Genomic DNA, 15964 nt, shown 5'->3' on the forward strand with positions numbered 1-15964 from the left:
GGGGGTGTAGCCTGCCTTATTTAAAGCAGGACGCAGCCGGGATCTCCCTCTTTGCCGCCTGCCAGCTGTTCCTGCTTTTCCCGCCCTATAAAGTTTCCGTTCCTTGACCTTGCTATGGACCTCGGTTGGTCGCCGTTGAGGTTGGCGTGTTAGGAATTTTTCCACTTGGCAAATTGGCCGCCTGGTTTTCGGGAAGCGGGTGGCGCTGTGGGTTAAACCACAGAGCCTAGGACTTGCCTATCAGATGGTCGGTGGTTCGAATCCCCGCGACGGGGTGAGCTCCCGTTGCTCAGTCCCTGCTCCTGCCAACCTAGCAGTTCGAAAGCACATCAAAGTGCAAGTAGATAAATAGGTACTGCTCCGGCGGGAAGGTAAACGGCGTTTCCGTGCGCTGCTCTGGTTCGCCAGAAGCGGCTTAGTCATGCTGGCCACATGAGCTGTACACCGGCTTCCTCGGCCAGTAAAGCAAGATGAGCACCCCAACCCCAGAGTCGGCCACAACTGGACCTAATGGTCAGGGGTCCCTTTACTTGGTTTTTGCCTGCCTCGTAGCAAATCATCACAACTTTCTAGGTATTGGCGGTTAGGCAGTGGTATAGTTCTGTAGATGGAAGAGGGGAGGTAGCGCCATCACCCGCCCCACATATTGAAGGGTAGTCTGATAAAGGATTCCGTGGGGCATGGCCCTGTCCAAAGCTTGGGGAGGTGGGGGCCTAAGGCACGCCCCCTATCGGTGACCCCGGGGGAGTTCCTAGTTGATGTGCATCAACAGGACTCCCCCTACTGGTGGTTAACCCTTCCCGGACTTCAAGTGGACGGGCTGAAGTCGGATATGGTCGGTTAGGACCAATGCCTAAGCCAATACCGCTCATCACCTGTAACCAATAAAGTTGTGGCCTTATTTAGCCCATTAACCGTAATAATTGTGGCATCTGTCATTATTTCCACTGGGGGGGGGCGGGAACTTGCCACGCAACCCAGAGGTTTGCTCGCAAGTGCCAGCTGCAGGTTCTCTGCTCCGCTATCTCCCTGACGCCTGGAACAAATATTACTAATATTTCATCGACACCTGTTGCAAAGCTGACCATAATGGCTAGGGGTCCATTAAGCCTCAGGTGCTATTGCTGCTTCATTCGTGGGGGGAAACTACACTGTCTGTTCCCTTTTAACACATATGATCTTCAGATCCCATAGCTGCAGCTCTGCCTCTAGAGTTGGAGGCAGCAAAGCTTTTGAATATCAGTTGCTGGGAAACCAGAGGAGGAGAGGGGGGGCGTCTTGAGTTCGAATCCTGATTGCGGGTTTCCCCACAGGCACCTGGTTGGCCACTGTGAGAACAGGATGCTGGACTAGATGGGCCATTGGTCTGATCCTGCAGTCTCTTATATTATGTTCCTATATTTGAAAGCCGGTGGTTTGAAAAATCACTGTGGATGAGACACATTCACCACGGACTATAAGCTCTTGTTTGGGAGGAGAAGACAATAGAATCCAGCTACCTTGGGTTTCCAAAGAACATTGTGAAATGGAAACAAAGGTGTTGTTTGGAAATACTGGAACGTGCAAGAGGAACATGACACAGAAGGAGCCTGGCAAAGTCAAACCCAACCTGGAATTCCAGATGTTCATAGAACTCCACTGAAGAGCATCGAGAACATTTTTTGTACCGCTCAGGTGGGAAGGTAAACGGCGTTTCCGTGAGCTGCTCTGGTTTCGCCAGAAGCGACTTAGTCCTGCTGGCCACATGACCCGGAAAAACTGTCTGCGGACAAACGTCGGCTCCCTCGGCCAGTAAAGCGAGATGAGCACTGCAACCCCAGAGTCGTTCGCGACTGGACTTAACTGTCAGGGGTCCTTTACCTTTTTATATATAGGGTGCCTACATCCTGCATGGACTGGTTGCATGGCAACATGGGCAAATGGCTTTAGATACCTATGAGGTCCATAAATGACCATACAGTGGTACCTTGGGTTAAGTACTTAATTCGTTCCGGAGGTCCGTTCTTAACCTGAAACTGTTTTTATCCTGAAGCACCACTTTAGCTAATGGGGCCTCCTGCTGCCACCGCACCGCCGGAGCACGATTTCTGTTCTCATCCTGAAGCAAAGTTCTTAACCCGAGGTACTATTTCTGGGTTAGCGGAGTCTGTAACCTGAAGCATCTGTAACCTGAAGCATATGTAACTGGAGGTACCACTGTATAGCATATATTCAACCCAAAAAACAGCAACAATTTGTTGTTGACAAAGGACAGCTGGACATAGAAAGGGCCCCATTACCTTCAGTAGCTTAGGGCCTCATCAAACCTAAATCCGGACCTGGCAGTCCACCATCGTTCCTCCTTCCTTCAAGTCCCAGCTTGAACCCCACTTTGCTTAGCAATCGCCTCGCCATCTTAATCTCCTGCCGAAGGAACACTTAAACCACAGCTTTCTGTGTTTGCACATATCTGCCCTTTGCTGAACAGGCTTCTCCTTATCTCGATCGCGCCTTAAATCCGTTCCAGTTTATTTATTGAAATCCACTGAAATTTCCAAACCTGGCATGTGCTGCTCTTCCCTGCCCCCAGGAGAAACTCCTCCCTCGCACTTTCTCATGGTGATCAAGTGTCTCTGAGAGACCTGCTGTGACTGGATCTCTCAGCTAATTTTCCTCCTGGAAGCACAGTCGCCTAAATGTGCCACTTCCTGCAGAGTGGTCTGTTTTATTTTGATGCCCTTCTTCATTTAATCCCCCACAACAACCCTGTCAGGTAGGACAGAGAGTGACACTTTTCCCTGAAGCTTTTCCTTCCTCCGCCACTTCCTTCTCTTGTCCCCTCACCCCAATATCTCTCTCCCTCTTCCTCCTTGCCCAGTGAACTTGTAAGGCGCTGGAGACTTCCCCAATGGGGAAGAATGGGGCTTCTGCCCCACCAGCCTCAACCTGCCCCCAGCTGCCTGCCTTGTTGTTGTTTAGTCGTTTAGTCGTGTCCGACTCTTCGTGACCCCCTGGACCAGAGCACGCCAGGCACTCCTGTCTTCCACTGCCTCCCGCAGTTTGGTCAAACTCATGCTGGTAGCTTCGAGAACACTGTCCGACCATCTCGTCCTCCGTCGTCCCCTTCTCCTTGTGCCCTCCATCTTTCCCAACATCAGGGTCTTTTCCAGGGAGTCTTCTCTTCTCATGAGGTGGCCAAAGGACTGGAGCCTCAGCATCAGGATCTGTCCTTCCTGTGAACACTCTGGGCTGATTTCCTTCAGAATGGAGAGGTTTGATCTTCTTGCAGTCCATGGGACTCTCAAGAGTCTCCTCCAGCACCAGAATTCAAAAGCATAAATTCTTCGGCGATCAGCCTTCTTTATGGTCCAGCTCTCACTTCCATACATCACTATGGGGAAAACCATAGCTTTTACTATACGGACCTTTGTTGGCAAGGTGATGTCTCTAATTTGCTTATGGATGAGAACAGAAATCGTGCTCCGGCGGTGCGGTGGCAGCAGGAGGCCCCATTAGCTAAAGTGGTGCTTCAGGTTAAGAACAGGTTAAGCTGCCTGCCTAACCTTACTTATATGCACCCCACTGATCACCTACCTGCCTGCTCCCTCTTCCTTAATAAATAATAATAAAATTTTATTTACATCCCGCCCTCCCCAGCCGAAGCCGGACTCAGAGCGGCCAACAACAATAAAAGTAATACTGCCTCAATGATGCCGCCCTTGCATAACTCAAGAAGGGATGAGGATGCAGGACAAAACTAGCAGTCGGTTGTCTCTGCCTGCCGTCAGCCATGGTTGGTCTTGTCATTGGCTCTGGCTCCACCTAGTGTTGATCTCCTGCCTTTGCACCCTGCTAGAGACAGTGTGGTGTAGTGGTTAGAGGCTTCCTCAAACTCGGCCCTCCATATGCTTTGAGACTACAGTTCCCATCATCCCTGACCACTGGTCCTGCTAGCTAGGGATCATGGGAGTTGTAGGCCGAAAACATCTGGAGGGCCACCGAGGTTGAGGAAGCCTGGGTTGGAGCGTCCAACTTCTTCTTCTTTGACAATCACTCGTAGCCGAGTAAGATTGTCTTTCATAAACACGGTTTTAACAATGAGTCCGTAAGTGACTGCGGAGGCCAATTCTGGATCCACACGTCCTTCCACAGTGGGGACATTGGTTTCCTGGCGGGAGTTGATCATGGTGTGGATTTGCCAAACATGCCTTCCTCTTAGCACGTTTCTCCCTTGCGTCCTGAGTTCGAGTGTCTTCAAAGCCCATGATGCCTTTGGTCAAGGCTGTTCTCCAACTGGAGCGCTCGCAGGCCAGTGTTTCCCAGTTGTCGGTGTTTATGCTACTTTTTTTTAGGTTTGGCTTGAGACAGTCTTTAAACCTCTTTTGTTGACCATTAGACTTAACATTTTTAAGTTGGGAACAGAGTACAGTGGTACCTCGGGTTAAGTACTTAATTCGTTCTGGAGGTCCGTTCTTAACCTGAAGCACCACTTTAGCTAATGGGGCCTCCCGCTGCTGCCACGCCGCCGGAGCACGATTTCTGTTCTCATCCTGAAGCAAAGTTCTTAGCCTGAGGTACTATTTCTGGGTTCGCAGAGTCTGTAACCTGAAGTGTCTGTAACCCGAGGTACCACTGTAGTTGCTTTGGAAGACGATAATCAGGCATTCGCACAACATGACCAGTCCAGCGAAGTTGATGTTGAAGAATCATCGCTTCGATGCTGGTGATCTTTGCTTCTTCCAGTACTCTGGCATTTGTTCGCCTGTCTTCCCAAGTGATGTGTAAATATTTTCAGAGACGGCGTTGATGGAATCGCCCTGCTTGCCTGCTCCCTCCCCCTTAGGCTCAGTGATGCCGCCATTGCATAACTCAAGAAGGGATGAGGATGCGGGACAAAACTAGCAGTCGGTTGGCTCTTCTGCCATCGGCAATGGTTGGTCTTGTCATTGGCTCTGGCTCTGGCTCCACCTAGTGTTGGTCTGCTCCCTTTGCACCCCACTAGAGACAGTGTGGTGTAGTGGTTAGAGCGTCCAACTACAGGCCCTGGGAGACCAGTTTGAGTACTCAGCCATGAAGCATGGCTGTCAACTTACAGATTTGAAAATAAGGGACCAGCAGCCTCGAAAATAAGGGATCAGCAGCCTCGAAATAAGGGGTTTTCCAAGCACAGGTATGTTCAACTTCTGAGCCCCTCCAAGCCAAAGGCAGAAAGCCCAGCCAGCAGCCAAACGAAGCCTCAAGCGGTGGTTCCCACAGCGCAGCAACCCGGCAAAGGGGATGCAGCAAGGAAAACCACCGTCCCCTCTCCGCTGGGAAGCACTGAGCAAAGACGAGTCCCCAGGCAACGCGCCCGATTTGATCGGCACAAGGCATGCGAGCTCCACCCCCCAGTCGTTCTCAGACTCCTTATTGGGTGAGCAACGCAGCCAAGCAACACAGTTGGATCCTCCCTCCTCCCTGGCCAGCAGGGAGGGAGGGAGAGGAGCTGCTTCCTTTGAAACCCGGGAAATTGAAGCGACATCATCAATAAGGGACAGTAGCGGGACACGGCGCTGGGATAAGGGACTTTCCCGCCAAATAAGGGACAGTTGACAGCTATGCCATGAAGCTCACTGGGTGACACTGTCCAGTCGCTGCCTCTCAGCCTAAACTACCTCACAGGGTCGTTGGACGGGGGAATTCATTGAGAAAGGGGAGAAGTGTGTGCACCATCAATCAATAAAGAAATGCATAACCAAAACGGGCACCAGCAATCGTTATTTATTTAATTTATCTCCAACCTCCCATCAGCCCCCATTCCCCTTCCACCCCACCTGCGCTCGCTGCTGCTGCTGGGAGTCCAAAGGATTGGAAAGGCTCAGATATGCAGATGACACAACCTTGATGGCAGAAAGTGAGGAGGAATGAAAGAAACTTTTAATGAGGGTGAAAGAGGAGAGCGCAAAATATGGTCTGAAGCTCAACATCAAAAAAACGAAGATCACGGCCACTGGTCCCATCCCCTCCTGGCAAACAGAAGGGGAAGAAATGGAGGCAGTGAGAGATTTTACTTTCTTGGGCTCCATGATCACTGCAGACGGTGACAGCAGTCACGAAATTAAAAGGCGCCTGCTTCTTGGGAGAAAAGCCTTAAATAGTCTTCTTTGTAGACTATTTAATTGCTCATCGTCTAACATTGTGTATGCCATCAAATGCCAACAGTGTCCTTCAGCTCTCTATATTGGACAAACAGGCCAAACCTTACGCCAAAGAATAAACGGACATAAATCTGACATCAAGAATCACAAGACAGAGAAACCAGTAGGAGAACACTTCAATCTCCCAGGACATTCTATACAAGATCTCAAAGTAGCTGTTTTACTACAAAGGAATTTCAGAAATAGACTGGAAAGAGAAGCTGCTGAATTGCAACTTATTACCAAACTTAAAACCGTGGAGAGACCTGGTCTGAACAAAGACATTGGATTCTTATCTCATTATACATGACAAAGCCATTTTTCACCTTCTCACCCCTTGCTTTTTCCTGTAAGACCTATTGCAGTCGTTAAGAGTCGTCAACAGGCTCATCACAGCTATCTGCCAATCACCCATTCCCACCACCCTTCTGAGTAATACCCCTCCCCACCTTCTCACTATATAGAAGGATCTGGCAACTTCTGTTTCAGTGTATCTGAAGAAGTGTGCATGCACACGAAAGCTCATACCAAGAACTAACTTAGTTGGTCTTTAAGGTGCTACTGGAAGGAAATTTTTTTGTTTTGACTATGGCAGACCAACACGGCTACCTATCTGTAAAAGGTTCGTATAGTCAAAGCTATGGTTTTCCCAGTAGTGATGTATGGAAGTGAGAGCTGGACCATAAAGAAGGCTGATCGTCGAAGAATTGATGCTTTTGAATTATGGTGCTGGAGGAGACTCTTGAGAGTCCCATGGACTGCAGGAAGATCAAACGCATCCATTCTGAAGGAAATCAGCCCTGAGTGCTCACTGGAAGGACAGATCCTGAAGCTGAGGCTCCAATACTTTGGCCACCTCATGAGAAGAGAAGACTCCCTGGAAAAGACCCTGATGTTGGGAAAGATGGAGGGCACAAGGAGAAGGGGACGGCAGAGGACGAGATGGTGGGACAGTGTTCTCGAAGCGACCAGCATGAGTTTGACCAAACTGCGGGAGGCAGTGGAAGACAGGAGGGCCTGGCGTGCTCTGATCCAGGGGGCCACGAAGAGTCGGACACGACTAAACGACTAAACAGCAACAACAAGGTTGGTTTGACCTGTTTGTGATCCATTATAAGTGCCCTTCCAGGTTCAAGAGAGGAATTGTAATATTAAATCAACCCATCATTCTACAGTGCCGTGGATTAGACGAACCTTCAGTCTGCTCCATCCAGGCTTTCCTTACATTCTTTTGTTTAAAATCTCCCTAAATGTTTCCTTTGCAGCTTTCAGGCAGGGAATTAATATGAAGTGACAAAAGGGAAAGGTCCCACCGAGATTTGAACTCGGATCGCTGGATTCAGAGTCCAGAGTGCTAACCATTACACCATGGAACCTCGGCTTGCGGGACAGTCGAACGCTATTCGTTCTCTGCTCGTCGGAGAGGAAAGGCGGAGACTCCGCCGGCCAATGGCGTCGCGTCGTGCGGCTCCTGCTTTGCATTTCCGGCTCCTTCCTCGCACTCATTTTGTAAGCAAGGCCCCATTCAGAGAACAAAAGAAAAGACTCGCGCGGGGCTGGCGAAGCTGATTGGCCGGGAGGGAAACTGAACGTTCCAACCCTTTGCACTCCCACGCCTCTCCTTTATGCTTCATTCTGTTGTTATTGTAAAGGGTCGCGTTAACCCTCTAGTTGCCGGCCCAGATAGTTCAGCTTCGCTCCTTCATTTCCGCTGCCTCTTATCTCCCCGCCCCTTCTGTGTCCCCAAATCATCAGCCCCGCTTGCAAGGCGATCGACTCAGCGACAGCAGGGAAAAAACCAAAAAACAGGTTTGTTCAAAGGCTTTGTAACCATTACTGAAAATTTGCAGGAGGGCGGATGATGGAAAGGGGAGGCGAGGCGGGGGGAGAGAAAGAAGGGGCTTTGAACCGTAGTAGAACCAGGTTTTGTTTTGTTTCGTTTTTTAAACCGTGCTGCCCCCCAAAAAAGTCATTGCAATTATTATAGGAGGGTGATAATAATATTGATTATAAGTAGGACAGTTGCAAACAGTATCTGTAAATATAGCGCTTTGCAGTATCCAAGGCCCTTCACAACACCCCTGTAAGGAAGGTCAGTATGATTGTTCCCCGGCATTCAGGGCCAGATTTAGGTTTAATGAAGCCCTCAGCCACTGAAGGTAATGGGGCCCTTTAGATGTCCAGCTGTCCTTTGCCAGCAACAAATTGTCACTGTTTTTTGTGTTGGAATATATGCTATATAGTAATTTATGGACCTCATAGGTACAACACAACACAAAACACTGTTGCTTTATGTAGGTTTTAATTTATTTGCTTTTTATCTTATATTTTGGAAATGTAAATCCAGGTTTTTTTCTTTATTTTTGGGGGGGGACGCCCAAGAGAGTGGGGCCCTAAGCTATAGCTTGTTTAGCTTATGCATGAATCCCGCACTGCCTGCATTGCAGGTGGGGACCAGGGCCAAGAGGAGAGTGTCCGTCCCCTGCAATGTTGCCAGGATGGCACCGTATATACAAAGAACAGAACATGGGTTCCCAAAATGGTCTCTAGGCCACCAGTGGTCCACGAGCTTCGTTCCGATGGTCCACGGCGTGTCCGCATTAAATGACTGTATTTATTTTTAATTCCATTTTTATTGCTTCTCTTATTTCTCATATGGTATTTTATTGCGTCCTAATTTCAGGGTCCGGTGCAATAAAATACGCTGTAAGAAATGAGAGAAGCAATAAAAAATGGAATTAAAAATAAATACAATCATTTAATGCGGACTGCATTAAAAATGCAATTAAAAATCCCACAGCAAACTAGCAACGTGCGTTACACCTTCCACAACAGACAGGAAAAATATTAAGTGGTCCTACCCAGACCCTCAGCTAATTTTCAGGAGGGCCATCGTTCCATCCTAGAACGATGGAATTTCCAAGGGGCTTACATGTTGTGTAAGATAATTTACCAGTGGCCAGGAGCAATTGCCTTACTGTTCGAGTCCAGACTGCAAGTTTGTCACGAGCAAAGGGGCGCTGCCAATACCATACAGTGCTGCAAAGGAACAAAGATCTCTAGATTGCTCATATAGGTGAATCTTACTGTGTGTACCACCTCTGGGGAAGCCAGAGGAAGGAGGTTATTAGACAATCTGACCTTGGGATGACAGCATTCCAAATGGGGCAACCAATCAGATCTTAAGGAACCTATGCATTCAAGAAAGAAGCGTGTTAGGATGGCAATGGGGAGCCTCTAGATCAGGCTTCCCCAACCTTTGGCCCTCCAGATGTTTTGGCCTACAACTCCCATGATCCCCAGCTAACAGGACCAGTGGTCAGAGATGATGGGAATTGTAGTCCAAAACATCTGGAGGGCCGAAGGTTGGGGATGCCTGCTCTAGATAATGTTGGACAACAACTGCCCAGCCGACATGGCCAGTGACTGATGACAACGGGAGCTGGAGAGCCAGAGGTTCTCCACCTCTCTGTTAGGGTAATAATAATAACAATAATTTATTATTTATACCCCGCCCATATAGCTGGGCTTCCCCAGCCACTCCGGGCAGCTTCCAACAAAATATTAAAATACAGTAATGCGTCAAACAAGGAAGCATTGGTGGTTCAGTGGTAGAATTCTCGCCTGCCACGCGGGAGGCCCGAGTTCGATTCCCAGCCAATGCAACATGACTTTTGTAGGACACGGGTGGCGCTGTGGGTTAAACCACAGAGCCTAGGACTTGCCAATCAGAAGGTCGGCGGTTTGAACCCCCACGGCGGGGTGAGCTCCCGTTGCTCGGTCCCTGCCCCTGCCCACCTAGCAGTTCAAAAGCACGTCAAAGTGCAAGTAGATAAGTAGGTACCGCTCCGGCGGGAAGGTAAACGGCGTTTCCGTGCGCTGCTCTGGTTCGCCAGAAGCGGCTTAGTCATGCTGGCCACATGACCCGGAAGCTGTACGCCGGCTCCCTCGGCCAATAAATCGAGATGAGCGCCGCAACCCCAGAGTCGGCCACGACTGGACCTAATGGTCAGGGGTCGCTTTACCTTTACCTAATGCATCAAACATTAAAAGCTTCCCTAAACAGGGCTGCCTTCAGATGTCTTCTAAAAGTCTGGTAGTTGTTGTTCTCTTTGACATCTGGTGGGAGGGCGTTCCACAGGGCGGGTGCCACCACCAAGAAGGCCCTCAGCCTGGTTCCCTGTAACTTGGCTTCTCGCAGCGAGGGAACCACCTTTGGGCATCCTGATGTTGACCAGAGGTGAGGATGAGGCTCCCATCACTTTTGTAAGGAAACCTCTGCTGGACCAGGCCGATGACCCACCTGGACCAGCAATCTGTTCCCGCAGTGGCCAACCAGGTGCCCCAATGGGAACCCAACAATTAGAATCCAAGTGCCAGAGCCCTCTTCCCTCCAGCTTCCAGCAACTGGGAAGCATGACTGTAGAGGCAGAGAGTAGCCGCCCTGGCTTGTAGCCATCGATAGCCATCTCCTCCCGCTTGCCACTCACACAGAGAGAAGCTGCGCTTTCTGAAATCTTTTCTGCGTGCAGTGTAAAGCCGGGGTGGTCAGCCTGTGGCCCTCCAGATGCTGCGGTCTCTGGCTTCCATCACTCCTAGCAAGCCTGGCGAACGGTCAGGCACGATGGGATTTGTAGTCCAGCAACCTCTGCACAGGAACCCTTAGATTTAAAGTACGGGAACCATCTCCTCCCCCCCCCCCCCAAATTCTGATACTGCAGAGGAAGGAGGCTCTGTGACGGAACACACAGAGCAGGGGTCGGCAAACTAAGGCCCGGGGGCCGGATCCGGCCCAATCGCCTTCTCAATCCGGCCCACGGATGGTCTGGGAATCAGAGTGTTTTTCCATGAGTAGAATGTGTCCTTTTATTTAAAATGCATCTCTGGGTTATTTGGAGGGCATAGGAATTTGTTCATTTTCTCTCCCTCCAAAATATAATAATAATAATAATAATAATAATAATAATAATAATAATAATAATAATTTTATTTATATCCCGCCCTCCCCAGCTGAAGCTGGGCTCAGAGCGGCTAACAACAGTAAAATGATAAAACATTCTAAAATCATTTCATTGTAAAATTAATTCAAATCAGATTAAGTGCAACCATTGGGCTAGAGTTCTTTGAGGATTGCCAAAGGAGGGAGTCAGGCTGTGCCCTGGCCAAAGGCCTGGTGGAACAGCTCTGTCTTGCAGGCCCCGTGCAAAGATGTCAAGTCCCACAGGGCCCTAGTCTCTTGTGACAGAGCGTTCCACCAGATCGGGGCCACGACCGAAAAGGCCCTGGCTCTGGTTGAGGCCAGCCTAACTTCTCTGTGGCCTGGGACCTCCAAGATGTTTTTGTTTGAAGACCGTAAGGTCCTCCGTGGGACATACCAGGAAAGGCGGTCCTGTAGGTACGAGGGTCCTAGGCCGTATAGGGCTTTGAAGGTTAAAACCAGCACCTTAAACCTGATCCTGTACTCCACCGGAATATAGTCCATTCCTCCACATGGTCTGAGGGATGGTGGACCGGCCCCCTGCTGAAAAAGTTTGCTGACCCCTGGTACAGAGGGACAGTTTTTCCTTACATCATTAGCTGGGAAAAACCTTCTCGAGCAAACAAACTCGTTTTTCCAACTGGAACTTTGACTTGTCCATCGACAAGCTACGCATCCAGCCTCCGCCCACAAGAGGGCGCAGAAACATCACTTACATTTGGCCTCTGTTTTGCTTTTCTGTGTTTCTATTTCCTTTTTTTTTTCCCCTCCCCGGGGCCCATCTACATTCTGGTGGGCAGCCTTTTGGCACTGAGGATTGTGGGATCCTTCACGCAGGTCCGAGGGAGGGACTGGGGTTCCTCCTTATGATTGAGTACCTCTCTCTGTCCTTGCCAGAAATCTCTGTGTCTTTGTTGCCAAATCGGAAGCTGGCCCTTCGCCCCTCGCCCCTCACCCACCCACCTTTCCCTCTCTCCTAATTTTAAGCATGGATTCCACCCAGAAAGAAGCCGCCATCTTGTGCGTGGTGCAGTCGGGAGCGCTGATGATGGAGTACCTGAGAGCCAGCGGAGAAGCGTCGTCCGCAGCCGCCTCCCGGCGCCGTTGGGCGTTCCTGCACTCTCTGGGGCAGCGAGGGGGCGAGGAAGACGAGGAGGAAGAGTCGGAGGAGGAGGAGGAAGAAGAGGAAGAGGAGGAAGGAGGAGAGGAAGAGGTCTTGCTGCCTCGGCAAGCCGCCAGCGCCGGGATGCGCCGCGGCGGGCGCCTCCGCTCGGTGGAAAGGCGTTTCTGGGCCCGACCACGAAGCACCGAGTGGTGGGACCACACGGTCCTGCAGACGTGGGACGACAGCCAGTGGCTGCAGAACTTCCGCATGCGCAAGGCGACCTTCCTGGAGCTGTGCGCCCGCCTCTCGCCCGCCCTGCAGCGCCAGAAGACGCGGATGCGGGTGCCGCTGAGCGTGGAGAAGAGGGTGGCCATTGCCCTGTGGAAGCTGGCCACTTCCGTCTGCTACCGCGACGTGGGGAACCAGTTTGGTGTGGGCCGGTCCACCGCCGGCTCGGTGGTGCTGGAAGTGTGCCGCGCCATCCAGAGGGTTCTGATGCGCGCCACGGTGACGGTGGGCGGCAGCCTGGCGGCCATCATGGCCGGGTTTGAGGAGATGGGCTTCCCCAACTGCGCCGGCGTGGTGGGCACCACACACATGCCCATCTTGTGCCCGCCGCACCAGGCAGCGGAGTACGTCAACTCCAAGGGATACTATTCAATGGCCTTGCAAGCGCTGGTGGACCACCAGGGCAAGTTCACCCACCTGAGTGCTGGCTGGCCAGGGAAGACGCACGAAGCCAAGATCTTCAACAAGTCCACCTTGTTCAGCAAAGGCCAGGAAGGGACCCTCTTTGCCCTGGGCCCCATGGACATCAACGGGGTCTCTGTGCCCAGGGTCATCCTGGGCGGACCGGCCTACCCTCTCCTCCCGTGGCTGATGGTGCCCTACACAGAAGACCTGGACAGCGCCAAGGAGGCCTTCAACGCCACCTTGAGCCGGTGCCAGGAGCCCTTGGAGGAGGCCTTCAGCCGGCTGAAGGGCCGTTGGCGGTGCCTGACGGGCCGCAACGACTGCGCGGTGGAGAACCTGCCCCGCCTCATCTCGGCCTGCTGCGTCCTGCACAACATCTGCGAGGAGAAAGGCGAGGCCTACGAGGAGACATGGGAGGCTGAGGCCAAACAGCTGGCTGCCACCTTTGAACAGCCTCTCCAGAGACCGGACACCCGCATCAAGCCGGCGGCCAGGTCCGAGAGGGTCCGAGACGCCCTCTGCGCCTACATTGCCAGCACGGCGTGAATGGGGAATGGGAGAACGTTCTGGCAGCCATTTTGAGGGGCGGAAGGAATCTTCGCTCCTGAGGCCTACAAAGGCATCCATCCTAGGCCTGGCCACCTGGGATGAAGCCCCGTTGGACCCAACTTCTGAGGAGACATGTATAGGGTTGCTTAGAGAGCCTCCCGGCTGATTTTAGCATGAAATGTGAGAAAGGTTTGGGTGAGGTTGACTTTCCTCCCTTGATAGCCATGTGGGGGAAATTAGTTTTCCGAAAGCTTGCCCACCTGGGATGAAGTCACCGTTTGCCACCTCCTGAAAACATTACTTGTGTGGCAAAGGTTCACCCCCAGATGCACAGTTAACTGATTGCCAGCTTGCATTTTATAGGATCTTTGTTCCTCTGGGAAAGGTGGCAATTCCTCTGACGCCAGAATGGTTGGGTGAACTGGTCCTTGCCAAGCCTTCGGGGGTCCCTCTGTAGAAATAGCAAACCCCATGAAGACCAAATTATTGACGTCTCCAGAGAATACAACAACCCATGTGGTGTGGATTTGAACTTCCAGGAGCTCAATTTTCAGTCGCAAATGATATGGGGAGCCCGTCGCACTCCAAATGGTCCTGGACTACAAATCCCATCATCCCTGACCATCAGACACGTTGGTGGGTGTCTGATGGGAGATGGAGTCCACCAACATCTGGAGAGCTGCAAGTTCATCCTTGTGTGTATGTGGGTCCATTTCTGATTCCATGTTGTGTTGCTAATGCAACTGTTCTTGTGTTTCCCTCTCTTCCTCCTGGAAAGGGGAGTTCCCAGAGCTCTCGCCAATACACTGTGTGATATTTTGCTCGCCTAGAGTTCCTAGCCACTCACCCCAGGAGAACAGGGCAATGGAAAATCACAAGGCTGATGCTGTCGTCAGGGACAGGTGTGATTCCTCCTAAAAGAGGGAGTGGGCTGGGTCTGTATCCCACATAAACACACTTTTTCTTTTCTAGGGTCTTCCTGAATTAGGATTCTGTCAGAATAGCAGCCCTTACAGGAACGTTTGCTCTTTGATATATGTGTTGGTAGTTGCAGTTACATTGTCGTTATTATTATTATTATTATTATTATTATTATTATTATTGATGCAAAATGGCTTTCTGGATTTACCCCTTCTTCTTGCAGGAATTGTGGAGGCAGGATACCGTTTGACCAGTTTACAAAGAGGAAGGTGGGGATTATTTCTGCCCCTTTTGCCGCCACCTGACTTTCCCAATCTCCCTCTCTCCAGGACAGTAGATAAGAAACAGTCGTCAAATCCCATTAGCATTAGATTTGTAGGACTAGCTTGTCCTTTACACCCACAAGAGCTCTGGCCGTGAATTTCTTCACTCTGCTGGCTGACACTCCCCTTCCAGGTGGGATTAAACTGTTCCAGTTCCTGTCTCCCTTTTCACCACATCTGTTGTAAACAAAATCTGCCCTTTTTCCCTTATGGGGTATCCAAGAGCCCGTATAGAGTCCTTACGTGGGTTCCCTATCGGTAGGAGAAAATAACAGGCCAACCAGAGAATATTGAGAAGCAAAGCAACTAGTAAGCCTGATCTTTATTAAAATCCCCCACGATAAGAAGAATGGAATCCATTATCTCTCTCACACACCCTGCCAGCTGATTTAATTCACACAGCATGTGCCAAGTGTGCGAGAGAGGGAGATGTGCGTTTGCAAACACACAAGGCTCCTCTGTGCTAAACGCCCCACTCCAAAGCTTCACACTTAGGTGCTGACAGATGAGAAGGTTTACCTCCCTCTGGACTATAAGGAGGAGGGGAGCAGGATCCGAACCCAGGGCTTAACCCCCTTCCGGCCATCACAGCTATATTTTCTTAGCAGGGATTTCCCCCAGAGTGGGTCCCCTCGTGTACAAATCCTCTGCCAACCGCCGGTCCCCTTTACCTTTGCGGGAAAGCGCATGATGTGCAAGTTGTTAATAATAATAAAAAATGTAAATTAAGCTGTGGTAGTTCTTTCTTCTTGGGACGCGAGTGGCGCTGTGGGTAAAAGCCTCAGCGCCTAGGGCTTCCCGATCGAAAGGTCGGCGGTTCGAATCCCCGCGGCGGGGTGCGCTCCCGCTGCTCGGTCCCAGCGCCTGCCAACCTAGCAGTTCGAAAGCACTCCCGGGTGCAAGTAGATAAATAGGGACCACTTACTAGCGGGAAGGTAAACGGCGTTTCCGTGTGCGGCTCTGGCTTGCCAGAGCAGCGATGTCACGCTGGCCACGTGACCCGGAAGTATCTCCGGACAGCGCTGGCCCCCGGCCTCTTGAGTGAGATGGGCGCACAACCCTAGAGTCTGTCAAGACTGACCCGTACGGGCAGGGGTACCTTTACCTTTACCTTTAGTTCTTTCTTATTGATTTATTTCGGACTCTGAACGCATTGCTAGAGGTGCGGTCGTCAGTAGGTGGTTACAGATCCACGATCTGGATTCAAAACAGGTCTGGGGTTTGCACGATGCGCCGGGTG

General features: G+C 51.0%; 1 protein-coding gene and 2 non-coding genes across 3 annotated transcripts; 2 read left to right on the plus strand and 1 right to left on the minus strand.

The window, feature by feature from the left end:
- Positions 1–7459: 7459 nt before the first annotated feature.
- Positions 7460–7531, minus strand: TRNAQ-CUG (transfer RNA glutamine (anticodon CUG)). The gene has a single exon. It is a non-coding gene; the product is annotated as a tRNA-Gln (tRNA).
- A 308-nt stretch (positions 7532–7839) lies between these two features.
- LOC144325051 (uncharacterized) lies at positions 7840–15453 on the plus strand. Its single transcript, XM_077916859.1, has 2 exons — positions 7840–7964; positions 12137–15453. Exon 2 carries the CDS (start codon positions 12179–12181, stop codon positions 13475–13477), a length of 1299 nt encoding a protein of 432 aa, XP_077772985.1. The 5' UTR covers positions 7840–7964; positions 12137–12178; the 3' UTR covers positions 13478–15453.
- TRNAG-GCC (transfer RNA glycine (anticodon GCC)) lies at positions 9750–9820 on the plus strand. The gene has a single exon. It is a non-coding gene; the product is annotated as a tRNA-Gly (tRNA).
- Positions 15454–15964: the final 511 nt, after the last annotated feature.

Source organism: Podarcis muralis, chromosome 13 (genome assembly GCF_964188315.1).
Source record: "Podarcis muralis chromosome 13, rPodMur119.hap1.1, whole genome shotgun sequence".
NCBI lineage: Eukaryota > Metazoa > Chordata > Lepidosauria > Squamata > Lacertidae > Podarcis > Podarcis muralis.

Coding starts and splice junctions, on each gene's coding strand:
- LOC144325051 (XM_077916859.1), top strand. CDS start 12,179: ATGATGGAGTACCTGAGAGCCAGCGGAGAAGCGTCGTCCGCAGCCGCC.